Source organism: Gavia stellata, chromosome 20 (genome assembly GCF_030936135.1).
Source record: "Gavia stellata isolate bGavSte3 chromosome 20, bGavSte3.hap2, whole genome shotgun sequence".
Taxonomy (NCBI): domain Eukaryota; kingdom Metazoa; phylum Chordata; class Aves; order Gaviiformes; family Gaviidae; genus Gavia; species Gavia stellata.
Genome location: NC_082613.1, coordinates 15,997,268 through 16,020,047, shown reverse-complemented (window position 1 = coordinate 16,020,047; position 22,780 = coordinate 15,997,268). Strand labels below are relative to the sequence as shown.

The 22,780-nt window shown below is 37.8% G+C and overlaps 1 protein-coding gene across 1 annotated transcript in view; it reads right to left on the bottom strand.

Moving 5' to 3' along the window:
• The window catches only part of ITCH (itchy E3 ubiquitin protein ligase), a 61,286-nt gene that overhangs the window by 25,004 nt on the left and 13,502 nt on the right, over window positions 1-22,780 (bottom strand). Inside the window, exons 2-6 of the mRNA XM_059827354.1 lie at window positions 10,281-10,371; window positions 7,528-7,666; window positions 3,660-3,784; window positions 2,256-2,393; window positions 34-76 (exon numbers count right to left, since the gene is read on the bottom strand). Of these exons, the coding sequence (XP_059683337.1) occupies window positions 34-76; window positions 2,256-2,393; window positions 3,660-3,784; window positions 7,528-7,666; window positions 10,281-10,350 (515 nt within the window). The 5' untranslated portion in view covers window positions 10,351-10,371. The remainder of the gene's footprint in view (window positions 1-33; window positions 77-2,255; window positions 2,394-3,659; window positions 3,785-7,527; window positions 7,667-10,280; window positions 10,372-22,780) is intronic.

Sequence of the window (22,780 nt, the reverse complement as noted above, 5' to 3'; positions counted from 1 at the left end):
AAAAGGCAGTACAAAAAAAAGAGGAAGTCTTACCGTGTATCATTCCTTACATTGGAGCTATCATTCTGTGCAGGACCTTAAATACCAGAAAGAAAAAGACAACAGAAGTATAAGCAACATTCTGAATAATTTCCAAGAAAAGAAGCAGTCTTAATGCTCATATTTCTTTCAAATGTGGAGGTGATACACTGTGTGCTGCTTATCTACTGTCTTATTTCAAAACTGTATACATTTTGCATGTCTCTATATATGCATGTGTGTGTCTATTTTTTTTCCAGCCACTGTGAGTACTGTTTCACCTTATGGAAGATGTAACAGTTTATCATTTGACTGTATGAATACTCCCAAACACACGCAGTTCGGTAACACTGTCTCCTGTCTTTGTACCAGTATCAAACAGTGTTCTCCATTCTTCAAGGGGAGCTGGCTTTTCATATTCTCTCCCTTTTCAATGCTGACAGGCAAAGCAGGAAGGGCAGCAACTGCTCTAAAATCTTCTCTCTGGTTGGCTAGCAAGGGGCTTTGTTTTCTGGGGTGCTCTAGGCTGCACCTTTGCCTTTCTCTGTAAATTTTTTAGCATAAAGGCACTCAAGCAGGTACCAAGTAGGGCTGCCCTCCAAACAGAATTAGAGCAGCTCAGCCTAGATTTGCAAACGTTTTGCAACTGCTTATTCAGCCAGCTTGGAAATATTTTGTGCCAGCATTTGCAATACTTGACTATGCAGCACAGAACTGCTCATTCATGTAGACAGCACAAATACTTTATTTCCATAGAATTAAACAAATGTCATTAACAAAGAAATTGGTTATCAATTCTGATGGGAACTATGTACAGATCTAAGCCAAAGACAAGGATGCAATCATGGAAAGGCTTATGATAATGTGCTGTTAGTGAGCTGTGCACAGAACTGATTTTAATCCCAGAAACAGAAATCTTAACTTAAAAAGCTACTCAATAAACAATGTATTTGCTTGTAAGTACCTTCAGCCTGTACAATAAGAATGTGTTAGACTACTTTAAGATTTAACTCTTTCCTCATGTGCTCCAGTCCCCTGATTAGCTGGGAACTCTCTGCTGAACATCTGGCTTGGTATGTCAACGTCTGTCTTTACTGTCGAGCCCAAAACTGTATATAGTACTCAATTCCACTACCTGCTTGCCTTTTTCCACTTGTTAGCACCTTTTTCTCAGTAGGTGAATTTCAGGAAATGGAAGAAAGCACAGATGAAAGCCAAATATTGTAAGAGGAAAATTTGTTACTTTCACTAGGTATTTCTATCAACACACCTCAGCCCTGCTCTACCAGCCCCACACAATCCCAGCATTTGGCTTTTATTTACAAAAAAAAATCCCACACCATCAGATCATGTGATTGATCCTTCTAACAAGATGCAAAGAAAGATGGGCTAACAGCTTTAAGAAATAATGGTTATATACCTAGTGTGTTAATTCAATTTTCCTGTGAATCTTAGATGGAATCTCAAAACAACTTCCTTTAGTCCTTTAAAAAAACAACCCAGAAGCACAAAATTTGCCAATTAACTGCCTAGCTAGTTGCTATAGCAGACAGCGTCTCCAATGCTGCGTTCTGGAGAAATAACCTCGTATCTATCTCTATTCTGCAATGTACAATACCATCGAAAATGCTCCATTGCCTGTCCTGCACCAATGGAATTAAAGCCCTTACTTTTTATTTTAATTACACATTTTACATGTATCCAAGATTTTCAGTTAAAAATCATACTAGTTATCTGAAACTGAAGACACCAACTAAACAGAATAGTGGATCCCCCTCTGCAGCACTCCACAGGAAACACAATCTATGAAAACATTTATTTAAATGAGATATTTTAAGAAAAACTAATATAAACCCATGTCTCCTAGTGAGCAGAATACTTACTATGATGATGAGATCAAACTAACTTATTTTATATTTTTTTCTGTTTATGATGTTATGAAACATTCAGGGAAACTAGAGGCGTTCATTAAAGTTTGGGATTGCTAGATACAAGTTAGCAAAATCCAGAAAATAAAGATGCTGATCTTATTTTTGTTATAGTAAGGCTGAAACTCTTCACAGTGGACTATGACTCCACCTCAAAGAAAAAACACGTAAGAGTTCTGGTCTCTACAAACTGGAAGTTATAGAAACTGCTGCTGTTATGATTATTAAAACATTGTGTTAAAGCTTCCAGAAAAAAAGCTTTGTATACCAGATATATGTAAAGGCACATTGGAATTGAAAGTTACTTACTTCTTGTACTTGAGGCATCACCATTGGTTAGGAGCTCAGGATCTACCTGCATCCCATCTAGACAGACAGACAAATCTCCTACCACTTCTGCTGGTTCTCTGTCACCAACAAGATGCAGTGTCACCACTACCTGCTCAACTGAAGAAGTACAGAAAAGAATGGGAGTTTATCTTACTACATGACAAAAAAGTGCATTTTATTCAAGAAGCCAATCACAGACCACAGTGATCAAGGGAAAAAAAACAAAACAAAACCCAGAACTACAGCTCTGTCTCTCCATAATTTTTTATGTTTCGTGTGGTAAAACTAATGATTTCCAGATGTCAGTAAAAAGTTACTATTTCTACAAAAAGGGGAAAAATGGAGCATAAGCTTGTTGCTGCCCAAAGAAAGTATGATCATTACAGCAAAGATTGAGTCTCATGTTTCTGCCCACACTTCTAAAGCAATTAATACATCTGTCCTCAAAAACCTATAGTTAGAGAAATGTAATTCACCTTATTCATACAGAGCAGATATCAATTTTATCTTCTGATTGAAGTATTTCACATTTATCTAATCACATCAAGATTCACAGTTAGAATATGAAGATTTTGCATCATATCCCCAGACCAAAGGTATTTTCAGGATAAATAACTGTTTGTCAGTGAAACAGAACTGTAAATAAACATTCTTGATGAAATGGTTTGAAACAAAATCCAGTGAATTACAGCAGGGTATCTGGTGTCGTACAGAACAATGTCATTACCCAAGGTAATTTTCACACAGATTCAGCAGGACAGTAACACTCCATCAGGAGAACAGCTTATTACACTGCTATCAACATCCTGCATTTACAATGCCCACATCTGAAAGTCCAGAAGCAAACATTTCTTTAAAGGACAGAACGTAAGTATGACAGCACAAAGCTATATGCTGCAGCAACGTAAATTCTGTAACAGGTGTGCAGAATGCTGTCTTTCAAGCTTCATGCTGTATTTCTCTTTCAAGCTTCATAGGATGCACATACTGCCTAAAGGCTAACTAGTTCCGAGATGCATGAAATAATACAACGTATCCCTATAACACTATTTAGAACAAAAATAACTTTACACATTTCCTGGTCTAGCACCAGGAACATATCAGAGTTTTCATTTTTAAGCTCTATAAAAGGAAACACGTTTTTCTTTAATTGGGCTTTCACTCTTGCACATACTAGCAAAGTGAAAAATACCACGTTTGCAATGATACCACTGCAGACTGCGTATAACGAAAAGAGATTACACTGAAGAAGTAGGAGGAAACTCATAAATGCAACAAAAGGAATTCTTAAGGGCCATCTACAGAGTTGCACACAGCACTCATTAACAGACAATTCCTGACAAATTCTGCAGCATTCCAAGGTATTGTTAATCTGATACCTACGTTTCATACTGTTTGATTTCAAAGTCTCATGAATATCCAGAGCAGCACTTCCCAGAAGAACATCAGATTTTAATGTTTGATGGCTCCAGACTCGAAAGTTTAATTTACTTACTGGAGTGACAATTCTGAAAAGAAAAAGTTGAGCACTGTGTAAAGGCATTTGTTGGCAGGGGAAGTGGGTGAACCGAGCAATCTACTTCAACTGTCACTTAAAATTATTTAAAAACAAAGAAATAATGGTGGTAACATCAAACTGTTTCTAGTGTGCAGTCATGTTTATATGTCATGTAAATCAAGACTCTTGCAAGATTGTTCATAGACCGAGTAGATTTTTTATTATTCCTATTTTAAGGGAAATACCTATAGAAAAACTACCAGCTCACAATTAGCATCTGAGTGTAACCAGGATTAGAAAAAAAGACCGATTCTTGCAGGTTGCACTGGTTTTGGCTGGGGTAGAGTTAATTTTCTTCATAGTAGCTAGTATGGGGCTGTGTTTTGGATTTGTGCTGAAAACAGTGTTGATAATACAGGAACGTTTTCGTCACTGCTAAGCAGTGCTTACACAGCCTCAAGGCCTTTTCTGCTCCTCACCCCACCCCAGCAGCGAATGGGCTGGGGGTGCACGAGGAGTTGGGAGGGGACACAGCCGGGACAGCTGACCCCGACTGACCGAGGGGATATTCCAGACCATAGGACATCATGCTCAGCAATAAAACTAGGGGGAAAGCTGGCCGGGAGATGGCTGCTTGGGGACGGGCTGGGCATCGGTCGGAGGGCGGTGAGCAATTGTTTTCATTTGCATCACTTGTCTTTCTTGGATTTTATTTCTCTCTGTTATTTTCCTTTTCATTACAACTTATTACTATTATTATTTTTTTTATTTCAATTATTAAACTGTTCTTATCTCAAGCCACAAGTTTTCTCACTTGTACCCTTCCAATTCTCTTCCCCCCATCCCACTATGGGGAGGAGTGAGCAAGCAGCTGTGTGGGGCTTAGTTGCCGGCTGGGGTTAAACCATGACACAGGTTCACATTTCATCAACGTTCAGCATTTGTGAACCTTGATGTGAGAATTTTTCACACAGAGAAGGGAGACAGCAAATTTGCTTTCTGAAGAGGTTATCAGAAAATTTTAGGACATCCCATAAAAAGGGAAGTACTCGGAAATACTAAAAATTATGTCAAGTGTTTTTTAGAAGATGACTGTTCCCCTAATGAGCTGGCACATACTTACATCACATTATGACAAAGAAGCAGGAATATACACAAAATTATTTAACATTTACTAGTGTACTTCTGGCTTCATAGTGAATTTACTGAGAACAGAGGAACACACTACATCTTCCATGGCTTAACAATTCAAAAACCTCCCTTACCATTTCTAGGAGTAGGATGTATTACTTCTACAGTGTGCTAATTTGATTATGTCCTTGGAGAACTAGTTCCAGGTTCACTACCAGAAAAGTCCCTTATGGACCCAACTATCGCAACAGTTTCTCTTCATTCCAAATTAAGTAATTCAAAGAAGAATTCAACTGTTTCTTTCTACCCCCCTTTCACTTCCCTGAGGCTTTTATTAATGTTTTACTTGTTTTAGTGACACAAAAAATTTTATCTTCATTCAAAGCATGGTGCTACAACCTGGAAAGATGCCTTCCAGCGAGCAGACACAGTACAAACAGTGGCAATGTAAGCCTCTACATCGTCCAAACAAGAGCCAAAGTTCTCTCTGAAAAATCTTGTGGGCTGATAAGGTCATAAAACCACAATACTGCAGCCTCTGCCAAACACACAGACAGTTTGAATTTGTCAACCTGTGGCAGAGAAGGCACATCTCTGCTCCTAGAAAAGCCATCAGCAGAGTCACTCACTAAACCTGAAAGCTCTTGATCAAGGATTACCTATGCGGCAAGACCCTCCACGCCCAGATCTATGCCAGCAGTTATGTACTGGGAGAGCCCTTTACTGGAGAAGAAATGCATGCAAACAGAAATATTTTCTGCCGCAGCAGTTACATAGTCTTCCTCCCTCTAGCCCCAAAACAAGCTGAATCAAACCATGCTCATTTCAAAACTGCTAAACCTCACCCAACATTTTGCAGCAAGATGATGACAACCAAGATCATGTATGTAATCAAGCAAATCTTGGAGAATAAAGGAACTCTCCCAGTGACAATAAAAACCTAAAAGCGTAGATTTTTCTTTTCCCTTCTTAAAAGTATTCTGACAACAGCAGAAGGATGAGCATCACAAAATAGCTGATATTACAATTAAGAATGGACTCACAAAACTTTTTTTTTCTAGAAAGTTGTTCCTAGAGGTAAAATATTCACCTGCCCCTCACGGTCCCTTGAGTTTTGAGAAGCCTTGCAACAGAAACAAATTTACGTCAGTATCAGTTGCTGACATCGTATGAACACATTTCTGTTTTTTTTTTAAAAAAAACCCTAACAGCAACTTCAAATTAAATTTTAATACTGATAAGGAACATTCTAACATTTACATATTTTTGAATTATTTTAATTGTGAGAAACAGGTATTACAAATGACTGTTTATTTTCTCAGTGGATAATTTCACTTGTATATGGTTGATAAGTCCGAACTTTCACAGTCAGCCAAACTCTTCAGAATACTCAGCTCCACCTAACAGACTGCCTCCTAGAAGGGGAACCCATGGTCCACACCCATTTGCAGAAGCCATTACACTTTTACTTTTTATTCTGAATCTGAATGTAAGCAGCTGTGTCAAAATATTTCCTAAAAACCAATTAACTTACTCCACTAAATTCCATGTAGCATTAGTGTAATCTTCAATGAAGCTGATAGGCATTGGGTGTCTCTGTTCAGTGCTTACTGAACACGAGCAAAAATTGCCCATGTATTATTGTGTGGACTTGCACAGCACAAGCCACAAACATTTCAATTAAAAAAAAGAAAGGAAAAAGGCAGGCTTTAAAAGCTAAAAGAAAATTCTGCTCTGGCACATTGATATGCATGTAAAGCACAAGGTTTTCTTAAAATACTTCTTTGCAGTGGAAAGTAAGGTAAATAGTAGTAACTAAAACTTCATAATAATCTGAATTATAAGAAAAGAACAGGCACAAAAAAGGTTTTCATCAGGCAGGAATGTTCAAGGTCCTTCAAGAAAAATAATCTAGAATTTAAGCATAAGCAAATGTGCAAGCACAAGACTGACCTTTATCCCAGTGTTCCATGTGACATGTTCTTAACAGAAAACTAAATTTTACAGAAGCTCAGATCATTTTTTTTCCCCGTGCTTTATACTTCCTATCACCTCACAACAAATACTGGGCCAACCAAACATCAACAGCTGTGTTCATCTTGAATCTAATGTTAGTTTTGTACTCTGAAGGCACAAATTAATCAGGAATTCTGTACTTGTGATTGAATTTAGATGCGCACAAGACAGAGCTAACTACCAGTCCTATGGTACGGTACAGAACTAAGTGATATGCAAAGAACAGCTACACGTTTCATCCATGGTATTTCTGAAACACCGTAACCTTGAATGTGACAACACAAGCATGCATGGGACTGTCAGTTTTAATATCAAATTACCTTACTTTCCTTACTACTCACAGAATTAAAGCTCCTTTGATACACCCCATACATTAATACAGAATACATTCTTTCATAAGCACTAGGTCCTTTCCATAGGACATAATGCAATAGTTTGTAAATATATATTCCAGACTGTATTATATTTGCTCCAAAAATTACACAAATATCTTCATATCATGTAACACTGAATGCCTTGCTTAAAACAAAAATGTAACCCTTAAGTCCACTGTCAGTTGTATTAATTTAGCTCAAATAAACTGAAAAACAAAACCATCAAACCTACACTGTAAGATGCTGTTTCCACTTTGGACTATTTGTATTGTTGCATTTTTCTGTCTTCTTTGACTGTCCATCTACTGAGACTTCCACATAAGGGCTAGGTCCAAACCATTTATTTTTTTCTTTTAGTTTTGCTGAAATAACTGTTAGGAAAGAGAAAAATAATAATTTAACTCAGTAAGATTTCAATAGCAAATAATACTTTTCAGTTGTGTGCTTCAGTATTCAAGTATCAGGTCATTGATGCCTGACAATAATGCTCAAGGAAAAAAAATACATGCAATGGACAAAAATGCTCTTGCAGTCCAGATCATTTTATACCATGCTATAGCTCACACAAATGCCTAAAACATGCAACGGTACTTCTATAACACTGGACACTATAATTAATAATAATCAGTATAAGATCCACAAAAGCACTTGTGTTGTAAGTAGAAATGTCCTCTACAGTCTCCTCTTGTCTATCACCAGCCAAGAGAATTCCTGGAATTTATTACACTTGCTTGTTAAAAAGCTGAAAACATGATCTGTTTCTCTCATTAAGGAATCATGGAAAACTGCCACCACTTCTGGTGAGGAGAACATCATTAAGAAAAAGAACTTTGTGTTAAGTTTTCTGTATCAAAGCAAACTTACAGAAAAGCTAACTAAAGGCGAACTCCGAGTTCCAGTAACTACCTACTGTTCTAGAAATAACAAAACCTGGATAGGACTTGCAGCTTTAATTTGGGGGGGGGGGGGGGGGCAGCGGGGAGGGTGTTTTCGTTTCTTATTTGTTTGGTTTTGGTTTGGGGTTTTTTTTGTGTTTTTTTTTTTTTTCTTAAACATTCAACATCACTGACTGCAATGCTCCTGTCTTTCCAAACACCATGGCTATGTTGCTTCCATTTAGCCAAATAAGCATGTGTGTGCACAGGTCTACCCCCAACATTTGACTCAGATTAGGAGTGTTCTTGGATTCCTTGGCAACACTAAACTTGCAAGACAGTACTTAAGACAAAGATACCGTCATTTCCAATTGGCCAGTGAATTCCACTCTGTTCTAACAAATAACAACTTGGTCTCTTGTGTTTTCGTCACCCACCTCAGCTGCACTACAACCCTAAAAAAAGATGACTAATTCAAGCCCATATGGCTAATCTACCTAGATTCCCGTTATAGTCTATGCTCCTTTAGAGATTTAGAGAAGTAGCTTAGTATAAACTGCTCTGAACTGCTCCCAAGGGAAACTCTTTCTCCTTCTATTACAGACATCTTACAGAAATTAGCTTCAGTTAGCCAACATTAATTTTCACAAATAGCACCCTTTCCCTTCCCCTCGTGGCTCCTATACTACAGCATCTCATGCCTCAACATCACTAGCTATCTCAAAGGCATCAAGACCTACTCTGAGACAGCACAAATCAGCAGTCTTATACCTACTTTTAAGGTTCTTTCTTACCCAGACAACCTGAAAGTTCATTTCAAACTAATGAAGACAGCAGAACAGGGAGGTGAGGGTAGGGCAGGTGGGAGAGTGCTGTTTACAGAAACATCTACAAAAAAAACGCCTGCTCACACAGGACACAGTTTGCTTGCAGACTCTGGCTGAACTTCTACAGAAATTAAGAACCATTCAAACATCTTAATAGTCTCAATTCTAAACACTGAGACATTTCTTCAACTTCACTTTCTTTATGCAAATCACAGGCATTTAACAGAGCAAGTTTTAGACAGCAATCACCACTTCAATCTGCTCTCCATAGCTATGTGGAGGATGTACCTCCTTCCAAACCTCTTCAATTTTTCTCTCCACTATCAACCTGTAGGCACAAGATTTCTCTTAAAGTCTCATGGCCTACTGAGAAAAAACAAGCTTGTGACCTCAGTATGACAGCAAGAGGCAGCATAACTTACTCAGTTCCAACCACCTTTCTAGTCTAAAGCTTTCCCATCTATTTTTGATATTGTGGGGATGAAAAGAATTGTAAACTTTGTGAAACTTCTGGATATACCTACTGATCTTCCACACTGAGGGTGCAAAATTTACCCCTGATCCTTCTAAATATAGGCCTGCGTACATCCACAGATCTCCCATTCCCAGGCTTCAGTTTTTATGCTTCAGTAAAATTTGTCAGAGAGCAAAAGTGAGGAAAGCTTGCTAATTAAGTTTCAACAGCTGCTTTGTTGGTGGGGCACTACAAAAAGCAAAGCATGTCATGTAAATCCATTCCCTATGCAATCTACAGGTGCTCAATTACAGTAATAGTCTCACCAACACTTTCATTAAAGTTGCTTTACAATGGTGGCTATAAAAACGTGTAACAAGGGAGAAGCAATAAGTCAAATTTAATGAACAGCAGTTCAGATTCAGTTAGCTTGAGATGTAAAAAGATTGTTAGGAGAAAGTGTTAGATCTGATATGTCAAGTGTTAGTAACTGAAAGCAGTATAATATTACATTATTACATTTCAAAGAGGACTGTTCTGTACAATTTACTTAACAGCATTCAAAAAGAATTATTTCTTCCCTTTTTTTTTTTTTTACACAAAAATGTATCATTTCAAAATGCGTTTTAGATAAAATCCTGAATAAAATAGCGGTATTTCTACCAAGTAATGATGGCATAACACCATCAATTTTATGGTGCGACTTCTCTTGGGTTTTGTACAATTCAAAACTTCCTGAAATGCAACATACTGGTAACTTCTGTTTAATCATGGGAAAAACACTTTTACATTTCTAACCAGAAAAGATATAGCCTTTCAAAAGACTTACCAGTGATCTGAAGCTGTGATTTCATGGAAAACCCACTGGATGGTCCTGATCTGGACCCACTGCCAGCCATAATATGGGCTGGATCTTGAATCTGGATGAAGAAACAACGTAAACATTTGAATCCTCAGAAATTCAAAAAATAAATCATCTGCTTTTTGACATGTAGATACATTATACTGCAAACAAAACCACCACACTTGTTTTCTTTCTAGTTCTTTTCCATTCCCCCAAAGTACAGAAAATGGTTTACAAAGGGCTTAGTCTCTACCATTACATGATCCGAAAATATTCATGTCCTAGGCAAAAGAGGTCTTTTGTCCCTTCAATTTGCCAATTAAATGAGAGCGAATGTTGTTCTAATCACAAAGTTTGCTGTACCTCTTATGTCTGCCTATTTCGATGTCGTAATTCCCGGGTAAGAAGTTTATCTTCCCATGTCAAGTATTACTTGGTTTAAAAAAAAAAAAAACAAACCACAAGCACAGGAAAAAGGCTGAAAATTAATTATTAACTTAAAAAGTGAATTTCAAATTTAGAGAAACCTGCTTCTGTATGTCTTTTGTTTTCACTTGGTCAGATCAAGTCTACAGATGGGGGCTGTAATTCTACAAAGCACTTCACTAAAAGAAGACATACATCACTTCTGAGAGGGTAAGACAACCTTCATTTATAGCCCAACCTTTCCTCTTACCACACCCCAATCCTCACACCTGTGCAAGCCTGATCCTCCCAGCACCAAAGCAAGCAGGTATTCCTACTATTCTTTGAACTTCATTCAGTATTTGGTTTTGGGGGGTAGGGGGGAGGAAGTGGACAATATGCATCACATAGCTTCAGTATTAACAGACAGAAATGAGATAGTGATAGTGTGCTATTACATTAAAAACAGACATCACTTTGGAAATACCCAGATATCCTTGCCTCCTATTCATTTTTAAAACACATTTTCAGCTCAACATGCCTTACCAACTAAACTAGATATATATCAGTAAGTCCTCTACAGCAGATTACCCACTGGAAAATGAATGGGTTATTGAAGACTCCAAATCACCTGGTGGATACAACTTCCAGACTACTTACTGCATGGCTCTCATGCTGTGTTCCCTCCCTTGTGCCATTTCATCACTGTCTTCTGTGGTCATAACCTACTGCAAACCCATTCATCCACCCGTATGTCTGACCTCTCTCTCTTTGGGCTCCCATCTGTTGCGAGGCTCAGCTATGCTGGCCAAGGGGTTGGCTAATCAGCACATGCACATCTCCCAGCCCACTGCTGCCCATCTTTGGTCAGACACAGAATATGAACCCCAAATATCATGTGCCAGCTCTCAGGTCATTTTCTGCACACATTATTATTTCCAACATGGAAAAGTAACATGTTAGCTTAAGCTGCTGATATCTGTACCTTGAGTACAAAAGGCTATTATGAACGAACTTACCAACTGATAACAGCACAAGCAGTCTAAACAAGTGCGTGTCTTATCCTCTGCATGCCATGGAAAACAGAATTTGTAAAAGGAGACCAGATTTGAATATCGCAACTTTCTTTTTAGAGGCTGCCATCTGAAGCAAAGGTTGGTATACTGTGACAATTACTCCGAGATTGATAATTCCAAAGGTATTTCGAAATAAGTGGTAAAATGGGAAGTTCTGGCATTCTACAGTTTGCTGATGCTAGTGTTAACTACTGGGGGATATGACACCACCAAAAAAAGTACTAACGACTTCCTTAAATAATATGTAGTGTTATTAGTGGAGCTCAGTCCTGTTAATTACTAGATTCCAGATGTGAATCACACAAATCTAAATCCTGCTAAAGTGAAAAAGCTTTTAATATAATTATTTCAAAAGTAGTCTAAATTCAAGAAATTTAGAGGACAATTCTTAATTCTGATCCTGTGATTAGTTCTGCCAACCTAACTAGGTATCCTTTATGCTTTAAGAAAGCAGTTGAATAGCATCTAGACCAATACAGACATACAGGATAGTCTAAAGGAGTTTGCATTTACAGAACAGCTGCTATTCTCGGCCTGAAGAAATAACACTGCACATAATACAAACACAATTACTGCAGGTGATAATTTTCAATTGAAGTCATACAGTAAGCACATATAGCATACAACATTCTTTCAGAAGCACATGTTAAAGCCAGCTTTCATTTCTAAGCCTGCAAAATACACTCATTAAAGCGATTTTATTAATATTTGATCATTTTCATTGAGAATATGCAGAAAAAATTCTAGCAGCTTAATCACATCTGAAATTACTGTCCTGCAAGCACTTATTGAGTTAGCACATGTATATGTGCAAGTGCGTACATAGTGAGACAGTTTTCACTAATAACTAGCTTAAGTAAAATTTCAAGCATCTATTGCCTCCCAATACTTCTAAAAAAAACAGAAACTACATTACACATTGTTTAGTTCTCTCAGCTGCCATAAAATTTCTAGTTATTTTTGAACAATAAAACTGAAGAGTCTGACTTTATTACATGCTTGCTAAAGTCCAGAGGCTCTTCACTTAAAGTGAGCTCCATTAGTTAACCAGGAAAAAGATGAAGAGTTCCAGAGGAAGAAGCAGCAAGCAACAATTTACCTGTGCCCTGCACTTCAGTAGCCCTATTTCTCTTTTCATGTTTTCGAATACCTTGACCCCAAGGGCTCTTCTGCTCCCCTTAACCACCAGCTGAAGGCGACTCAACAAGCAGAATATCTGGTTCCAAGCCAGGCATCCAGCAAGGAATAATCACCAAGCTCACACTGCAGCTTTTCTCTCAGCTGGGCACTAATTTAAGTCTCTTCCCTACCATGCATGTATATACTTCATCCAGATTTTTCATAACCCATAGAAATTTAATCAACTTTGATACCTCCATCAATTTTTAGCTGGAATGGATCAGCAATTAAGAAATTTTGTAGTGCAACCACGAGGAAAAGGGGAAGAAGAGAGCAGAACAGGATTGGCAGGTGAAATTGTATACACCTCATTTTCTTAGAAAACAAGGCTAAAATACATGAATTAGTCAAATAAGAATCTGTGATGATTAATGAACTACACTTTGAAGAAGCACAAAGAGATTGCAAAAGACAATAACTCCACAAGACACACACATCCAGCTGATTTCTACATTTAAACTTAATTTTCATCATTTGACTCCTCTTTGTTTACACAACAAATACACACACAAATTAAATCTGTTTGGCAAGAAACTACTGCATTAACAGCTATTTTTAATGGTAACACTGCATATAATTTCAACTCAAAAACGGCCTAGGGCTACTTATAAGCTTCATCACAAAATAAGACAACATACACTCTCCAATCTTTATTAACATATTTCCATTTAGTTTTATTACAATAGAAACAATATTTAGGATTCTGTGAAAGGCAAATGTCTGTCTTTGAGACAAGCAGTTCTGACAGCAACTGGCTGTGAACAGGCCACCATGTGTGAACACCAACAAGCATTTTAACTGTACTAGACCTTCGGACCCCTTGCCAGTGGAAAGGAGTATAATGATTGCTTGCAAACTATGTTATAAATAATCATTTTACAAACAAAAATATAATTTGAGAAATCATTATAAACTAGGTATGTCTGCTTTATAAATTCATTGTAATGCAACAAGTACTTCCATAAGTTGAAACTGTCATTCCAAACAATTAAGAATGCATACTCAATTTTTTTTCTGCAGCAGAAAATTACACGCATCTTTATAAATAGTTAGGGATTTGGTTTGGGGTTTTTTTTGTTCTGGTTTTGTTCAATTTTAAATTATAGGAAGCTCATATTGCCATTTTCTCCCTCAGATGCTGCTACCCACTTTCAAGAAACCTGCCAGAATGTGAAATTTAGGAACATTAGTTGAAAGGTTTGAAAGCTGTGATAGAGAGAGCAGGGCAGTGTAACAGACACTCAGAGCATGAGCATGTAAGTATAATTTTCTTAGAAATGAACAAGACAAATTATTTGGCATACAAAAAGATATACTACAGAATAATACAGAATTAATATCTTCTTGTAATTTAAAATAAACCATTAAAATGCTTGCCTGAATTTCTTCGGTGGCTGCATACCTACTCCCAGGCAGGTTTCTTTGTTTTTATAACACACTACCATAATGTGTAGATTATTAGATAAATTATGCTCAGCTTCATAATTGCATAGCCATTGTTTGTACTCAGGCAGGTTTGAACAAACATTGCTTAAAATAAATCCGCCTCACAGTAGGAAACTCCGTCCACACATCCTTCTGGGGTTCAGTTCTTTGAATTCCACCTCTAGTTAGAGTGCTTTCTCAGAAGCCTCCCCTGTGGCATAACCTTATGCTGTTAAAACAAACTGCATCATCTTCAGTGGCATTTTAATCCAAGGCAGCAAACTTCATCACCAGATTTTTTTGGGTGAGTGGTGTGGAAGAAAGAATAAATTGGACGAGTGCAGCCTAGATGCTGCAAACACTTTCAGAAAAAGGAAGGCAGAAAGGGAGGATCCTCGTTTATTTTTCTTTTAACAAATGATGAGAAAGAATGGGGAGAAAATCAGCTTTGAGTGCTTTTGGTTAAAGCAAAGTAAAGGCAGAGGTGGGAAGGAGTTTCTTACCCCACAAAATCAGGGAGTATAAATAGAAGAAAAATGCTATCAAAGGCTTGAGAGATCTTTAGCATGTCACACCAATTTAACTTCTGGTGACTTTATGCAGCGATGGGATTCATCTGTTAAAGAACTGATTTGAAGCAGGTAATTTTGTTTCATATTTATTTGAAAGAATAGAAGACACAACTAGGTCAGAATGAAATCCTGTGACTGTATATTATATATGCAGAGCTTTTAAAATACGTTGGCACATGCTCTTTATAATTTAAAAAATACTGAAATAATTGCACATTGTTGGCTGCTGTAAGCCTTATGTTTAGTAATTAATTTTAAGAACAGGCTAAACTGCTCTTTACAGGTATACCAATTCAAAGTGCATTTGCTGTTTCAATAATCCAGTAAAAAAAAAAAATCACATAATGAAAAAATTTCTTTAACATACCAAGTAATTTTAAGAATGGTTTTGAAAACCTCACTGTGTAACACAGGAATACAGACTTTTGGAAAAAATGTAAAATACACAAAGTTTTGTTTAAAAAACTGCATGTAAGATGTAGTAACATGTCCCCTTTACAACAGTTAATTTTTTTTTATCAACAGGTATGTGAGTTACAGACAATTAAGAAGACATTAGACTAGATATTTCAGAGAAAGTTCAAAGTCACCTTTTTACATTAATACTGCACTTTTTTGTGTGTGAGAAATTGAATACAAATGTTTCCCCTCCCTCCCCCAAAACACTAAAGCCTCTTTTTAATTGAAGGCATGCATATTGCAGAAAAATTCTTTTCTCTTAAATGTTAGCTATAATTACCCAGTAAGCCTAGGCAGAGAGAGCTAGTTTGGCAACTTGTTCAGCAAATTTGCAGTTACTTTAACTGTTCAAGTTTCATCTTTAAAGTAAAAAGTGGTTTGACAAAGCTGTTTTTACTGTTCTACATTTTTAACGGTTTTTTCCCTAAAATAAGTTTTACGGACATGGTCAATTTTGCCCAAACGAGTAAGACGACATACAGAAAGAAACTGCTGAGTAATCAACCAGGATGAAAAGAATAGACACAGATTATAGGAGTGTTAAGTACACATTGGAAAGGGAAGCAATTAGGAGGTTTGCATCAAGGGATATTTATATAAGGAATGGAAAGAAAGAGGATTTTAAGAGCAGAATGCAGCTTAGCTCCCTTGGCCACCACTGCATGTGAGCAGCACTACACCTGCTTACTGCAAACGCAGTAAAATCAAAATAGTCTCTGCCGTAATAAGTCTATTGAAATTTAAACTCCAGATGCCTAAATTGCTTTTTGAGCAAATGCAAAACACAGTGCATACGGGGTCCAAAACCAGACTCTAGGTTGAATTACTGGGCTGTTGTTGCCATATCTCCACTGCTATCACTAACTGTACTCATCAGATCAGAGCCAGCGCCGATATGCCAGTTAGCACTACAGGCACACCTCCCTTTTGCTGCGTACATGCTCAGTTCAACTATTTACAGAGCTAACATACAGGCAGCTGTTCTGATAAGACTGAGGGAGATGCAGACCCAAAGACAACACTTGAGCCAATTCAATATACTAGCTAAAAATATATTTGTGGGAAATACAATTTAATCAGCTTGGGAAGCAACCCAAGTGACCTTCAGAGGCTGCAATGAGGGAAAAGCAAGATATATAAATCACGAAACATAGGAGAAGAGCTGCCCAGCTTCTCTCCTTCCCTACTATGGACTTGCTAATGAGAAATCCTTGACATTGAAGTAGAAACTTCACCCATTATGCTGTCTTAAAAATGCGTATTTTACATTCTTCCCTATTTAATTAATGTATACAATATATACAAACCACTGTACTTTTGGCCCTACGCAGGAGCCACTTTCTCGTTATGTCTGCTTACAAACTTTCCTTTCTACACCCTTTCAGAGTACAGTGGTATACCAGAGTCAGAAGTTACAGCTCCTTTAAATCAACAGGTCTAATTATATGAGTGAGATTATCTGAATCTATTCTAGATAACTACCATCCTGAATCTTTCTATTGGATGTTTTTCTGCTACAAGTAAACATACCTTGCAGAGAATTGTAATGGAGATATTAAGATCGGTATGAACAAAGAAGGAATGGAAATGTGTGTGTATAGATCAGAAAAACCAGCAAAACAAAGGTTAAAAGAATGGCTTTTATTGATAACGAAGGACACATCTTGCAGCAATAAAACTGAAGAGTGTTTGTGTCAAGACCAGGATGCCTTCACTCTGATAAGACTACAGCACAGATGACTGGCCAGCAAAAGAGCCTGTGCTTTGAAGAGAGGAGAGTGCCAACAGGGCTACAGCACATCATGTATGTCATTCCTTTTCCTGTTAGCCCAGCAGGAAAACATACTGTAGCTGTGACGATACGGATATTCCAAATCAGGAAAAAACAACTAGCATTAGCCTCCACTTCGGATTTACAGAGGCTGAAGTAAGCCGGATTCTAAAGCAAAGGACTAGCATAAAACAACTTTTGACTCCCAAAAGATATAAAATATCCATCTATACAGTAGTTTGTTGTCACAAAAAGGAACCCGAAGCATGATAAGCAGTTGACAGATACCACTAGTTCCATCCTCCATGTTGCACAGAGACACTGGCTATACCACACACAAAAACATCCTGGTGTACACGAATGTGAAAGAAAGAGTAAACAAAATGTATGAGAGAATGAGTGTGAGTGGGTAAAATTAGAGACTTCAAAAGTACATTTCCCCCCCTGTAAAGTCTCGCACTGAGTTTTGCTATACTAATTTCCTATGCCCTCATACACAACATAAATGACAATCAGTCTGACACCATATTGATATCCTACAAACAGATCAAAAGATGGCTGTATTCTGTGTCATGAACAGATTTTAAATTGCTGTAGCAAAGACTAAGGAACTACAGACTAACAGCTTTAAACATCTTTCCTAAAAACACTTGGACAATTATTTATGCAACACTAATCCTCAGCGCTAATTCCTTGTTTCTCCTAAATATCTACCACTTCAAAAGAAACCTGAACATGGGAAACTCTTCTGAATCCAAAGTTTCTAAGTCAGAAAAGCTGAAAAACACTTAACCTGACTATCAAAACAAAGAGATTGCCCAAGGAAAGACAGGGTAACTCTGGAAACGTTGTGGCCAGACACGGAGTGATAATCAAGCTGTAACTTCTACCTCAATACCAGGGATCACCAATGTTCCTTATGCAAATTGTGCAGATTAGAAAAACTGGTCCATCAGCTTCAACCTGCAGAGAAAAATGCTTCCAACTACGCTGCTTGCAATCCAAATTAAACTATGTCTTCAGGCCTCTCAAACCAAAGACTTACATCAAAATTATAGAGAATTCATTCATTAGCATTTCTATGCACCAAGAAGCCCACTTGTATAACCTGCACTTCTGCAGAAATATTTCATTACTTTTTTCTACATACATATAGTATTTGATACTGAATAAAAGAATTGGAGAAAAGACATGTAAAGAAACAGTACTGCAATATACAAAATTCAAAGGAAAAAATAATGTGACAGTTTTTTCCCCTTTCAGTAGTACATCAGTAATTCCCCAACCACAAGCTGTTCTTAGACTAAAACTGTGGCAGGCAGGACAAAAAGGACAAAACAGGCTTTGCCACCAACTCAGATAACTTGCCAATGAATATCCTTCCTAACTAAAAGGATGTTAGCTTTTACTAACTTTTAAGAAACACTCAAAGGGGAAAAGAGACAAAAGCGTACATGAACATCATATGCCTTTTGCTTGATTCCAAAAAGCCTGGCAAGAAAAGCCACTGCAGAGAGCTGCACAAGATAATTAAAACCATTTGTGAAAACAAAGAGATAGTCTATTTTTATTTCAGCCATTTCCTTCTCATGGTACAATCCATTTCAAAGAGGACAACAATTCATATATGCAAACCACTAAGCTAAAACTGGTTCACTGCTGTAATCTTAGAAATAGAGCAATACTTAAAATGACTGGTTCTTAAATACCACCATTGGAAAACAAGATATATTAAACTTGGCATGCATGTTAACCCAGAGTAGAGAGAATTAAACTGATATGAGGAAGACAGAGGAGAAGACAGTGAAACTGGCATTGTTTTAACTACTGCAAACTTGAACAGATTTTTAAACTGATGGATTTACCAATATTAACTGGACATCAGCTGGATTCACTCCTGCATTTTACAAACCACTGCTTTTAGAAATTCATTTTGGCCTTTTAAACTGTTTTTAAAAATTTTTCAGTAATAATATAGTTTCAACACAATACTGCATTGACTCAGAACTAAGTTTCATCTTAATGCTTCTGTGATGAGGCTTCAGGAAGATTTTTCAGTGGTAGTGCACAACCAGACCAATGTTACAATCTGTGGACTGGAAGGGTTTGTGCTCTTTTATCCATTTCATGATGGACAAAACTATTTTCCTAGGCCCCCTCTTCCAGAAGCTTACCTTATAGGTCAAGGTTTTTAAAATGACTGTTGGTTGCCTTTTCTTGATGGAGTAACAAATCCCCAGGGGTATGAGTACAGAACATTTTTACTTATCAAAGACAACTAATCAAATTTAGCCCCAAACCTGTCTCCCCAGTAGGTGGTTGTATGGGATTTACGTGGCAAGGTTTTGGTAGCGGGGGGGCTGCAGGGGTGGCCACTATGAGAAGAGACCAGGGGCTGTGCCCATGTCGGACAGGGCCAGCTCCAAAACGGACCCACCACTGGCCAAAGCTGAGCCCATCAGCAATGCTGGTAGCATCTCTGTGATAATATATTTAAGAAAAGGTAAAATACACTGTGCAGAAGCTGTGTGAGAAAGGAGAAAATGGGAGAGAAACAACTATACAAACACGAAGGTCAGTGAAAAAGGAGAGGGAGGAGGTACTTCAGGCAACAGAGCAGATATTTCCCTGCAGCCCATGGAAAAGACCATGGAGAAGCAGGTTGTCCCCCTGCAGCCCATGGAGGACCACAGTAAAGCAGATATCCACCCCACAGCCTGTGGAGGACCCCACGCTGGAGCAGGTGGAGATGCCCTGAAGAAAGCTGCAGCCTGTGGAGAGCTCACACAGGAACAGGCTCCTGGCAGGAGCTGCAATCCGTGGAGAAGAGCCTGCATGGGAGCAGGGTTTCTGACAGGACCTGTGGTCCATGGGGATCCCACCCTGGAAAAGTCTGCTCCTGAAGGACTGTACCCCATGGAAAGGGACCTATACTGGAGCAATTCATGAAGAACTGCAGCCCATGGGAAGGGCCCACACTAGAGAAGTTTCTGAAGGACTGTATCCCATGGGAGGGACCCCATGCTGGAGCACGGGAAAAGTGTGAGGACGAAGGACTGGCAAATATAAAGTGTTATGAACTGACCGCAACCTCCATTCCCTATTCCTCTGTGCTGCTTGGGACAGGGAAGAGGTAGAAGAGTTGGGAATGAAGGACTGGCGTTGAACCTGGAAAAAAGGGGGAAGGAGGGGGGAAGGTGTTTTTAGTTTGGTTTTTATTTCTTACTATCCTACCCTATTTTTAATTGGCAATAAACTAATCCTCCCCAAGTCAAGTCTGTTTTGCACATAATGGTAAATGGTGAGTGATCTCCACATCCTTATCTCAACTAATGAGCTTTTTCAATCTTCTTTTCTCCTCCCTCCTGCTGAGGGAAATATAACAACATTGTTATATTTCCAGGTTTCTAAAAAGAAAGTACCTAGAAAGTATAAACAACATTTTCCAATGGTAACCTTGGAAGAGAATTTTCTCAAGGGAAAAGCACACAGTGTGGCCAGATAGTTACAAGCAGTCACTGTTAAACTGTGCCCTAACAGCAAGCTGACCAAGTATCCAAAAGCATTAGTGCTTTCTTTGAATTGCAGCTGTTTCATAAACAGAATATTCTACAGCATGCAGCCTTGGTTATGGTTTACCTAAGTAAGATTGTACTCTAACTGTAGAAATACATGCATTTGTTTTGTAATTCGGAGATTATGTTTCTCAACACTACTCAAACTTTACCACAAAGGACAACTTTGAGCACAAAGAAGCATTGAAGAGAAGTCCAAGATAGTTACAACACACAGAGTTACCAAAACCAGCAGTATTTTTTGTTCTGACTGCCCTATAAAATCTCATTTAGCCCTACAGCTAGCTATGTTTACACTTCAGCTGGCTCTGAGGCTCAGAAGTTCCTACAAAGCAAAAATCCCAGTCTTGAGCATCTGCCAAATACTAATGTTGGTGTTAGCAACAGGTTATTGTGGACCTTACCATGAAAGCATGAAAGAGAAATCTTGCAAAGAACTCTAGCCAAAGTCTCTTCCTGCCTGTTGCTATGGGAAGGGGAAGGAAAGGATTTATCTGGAGGCCTCTGGTTATCACTGCTTTAGCTACGTGACACAGTAGTGAGACGAGATGGTCACACAAATCCACAGCCATAAGCTACTTATTCATGCTATTCAATTAATTTTTAATTAGGGCAATGAAATAATCTTAATATTTTCGCTCTGGGTGATCACATTAAGTAAAAATTGTAAGTTATTTTTTCCCCTTCATGCAATTTTCTTACTTGTAATCTATTAACCGATGATTGCCTGATGCTAATCACCTCCCTTTTACCCATCTTTTTGCAGTTTTAGCAATTTTCCTGAAATGCAATTAGTTAGTAGAAATAGTCAGGAAAAACACAAATTAACATTTCCATATTTAAAACAAAGATATTCAAGGATTAGAAGTTATTTCACATAAAACACATGAACAAAACTTGCAAGATAAAAAATACACCATAAACCCCAAAATTTTGCCTGTTATGAAGTGCCTAGAAAATTAAGGACAGGGAGACAAAATACACAGAACAGTCAGTGACTTTAAAGCCATGGTACAAAGCCCTGTGAACAATTTCACGCAGGATGAGAAAAGTTTGCTTGGTTTTACTCTCAGATGTTTCTGAACATTAGTCTAAACAACTGTCAAGCAGCATTTATATCTTATCTCTCAGAACCTTCCTGCGTATATTTTTGTTCTCCCCTATGCTATGCATTTAAAAAAAACTATCTGAAAATGATCTGAAAATAACAAATGAAAATGTGTTAGTGAAGAAGCATATAAAGAAACAAGAGTTATCTTAAAATGAGAACACACTTCTATGAATTACTTTCTTATTTCCTCCCAAATGTTTTTTATTTTTAATAGAACCACACATTAATTTAGGCTGGAAAGGACCTCTGGAGGTCATCCTGTCCAACATCCTCCCAGAACAGGGCCAACTTCAAAGTTAGACCAAGCTGCTCAGAGTCTCATAAAAACGTTCAGCACACTAAACTAGTAGCAAGATACAAGTTGTAATAAAGGTATCTCAAAAGATATTCAAGTTTCCAGATACAATAACAAAGTGAACGGCTCTGTGGTTGTACACAAAGTCGTATCCTATTTTCCTAACACATAAACGTGCACAAATGCCTTATATTCCTAACATTTCAGGCCTTTCACGTATCCCTGCCATAATGCTACAACAACACATCAGGAGAAACAAAACATATTTAACATGAAGTTACCTAAAGATGCATTCCTCAGAAATTGTATTCCTCTTGATATTTGCAATAATACGGAAAAATAGAGTGAATAAAGTGAAACAGGTGAACTCCAAAGACAACTGTCTCTTCTACACTAAACAGTCACCTTCCAATCAAGTTCAATTACAGGCTAGCTGTCATTTCATAAGAGATTTCTCACAGTCAAGATAATTTATGGATTTCATGTAAACCGTAAATCAAACTGCTTTACTAGAACCGGAGGGCAAATCTAATAGTTCGAAAAAAAACCATTTTATATTACAAGATTTATTTTGTCACGATTTAATTCTTAGAAGTGTAATAATTTTTCCAGTATAT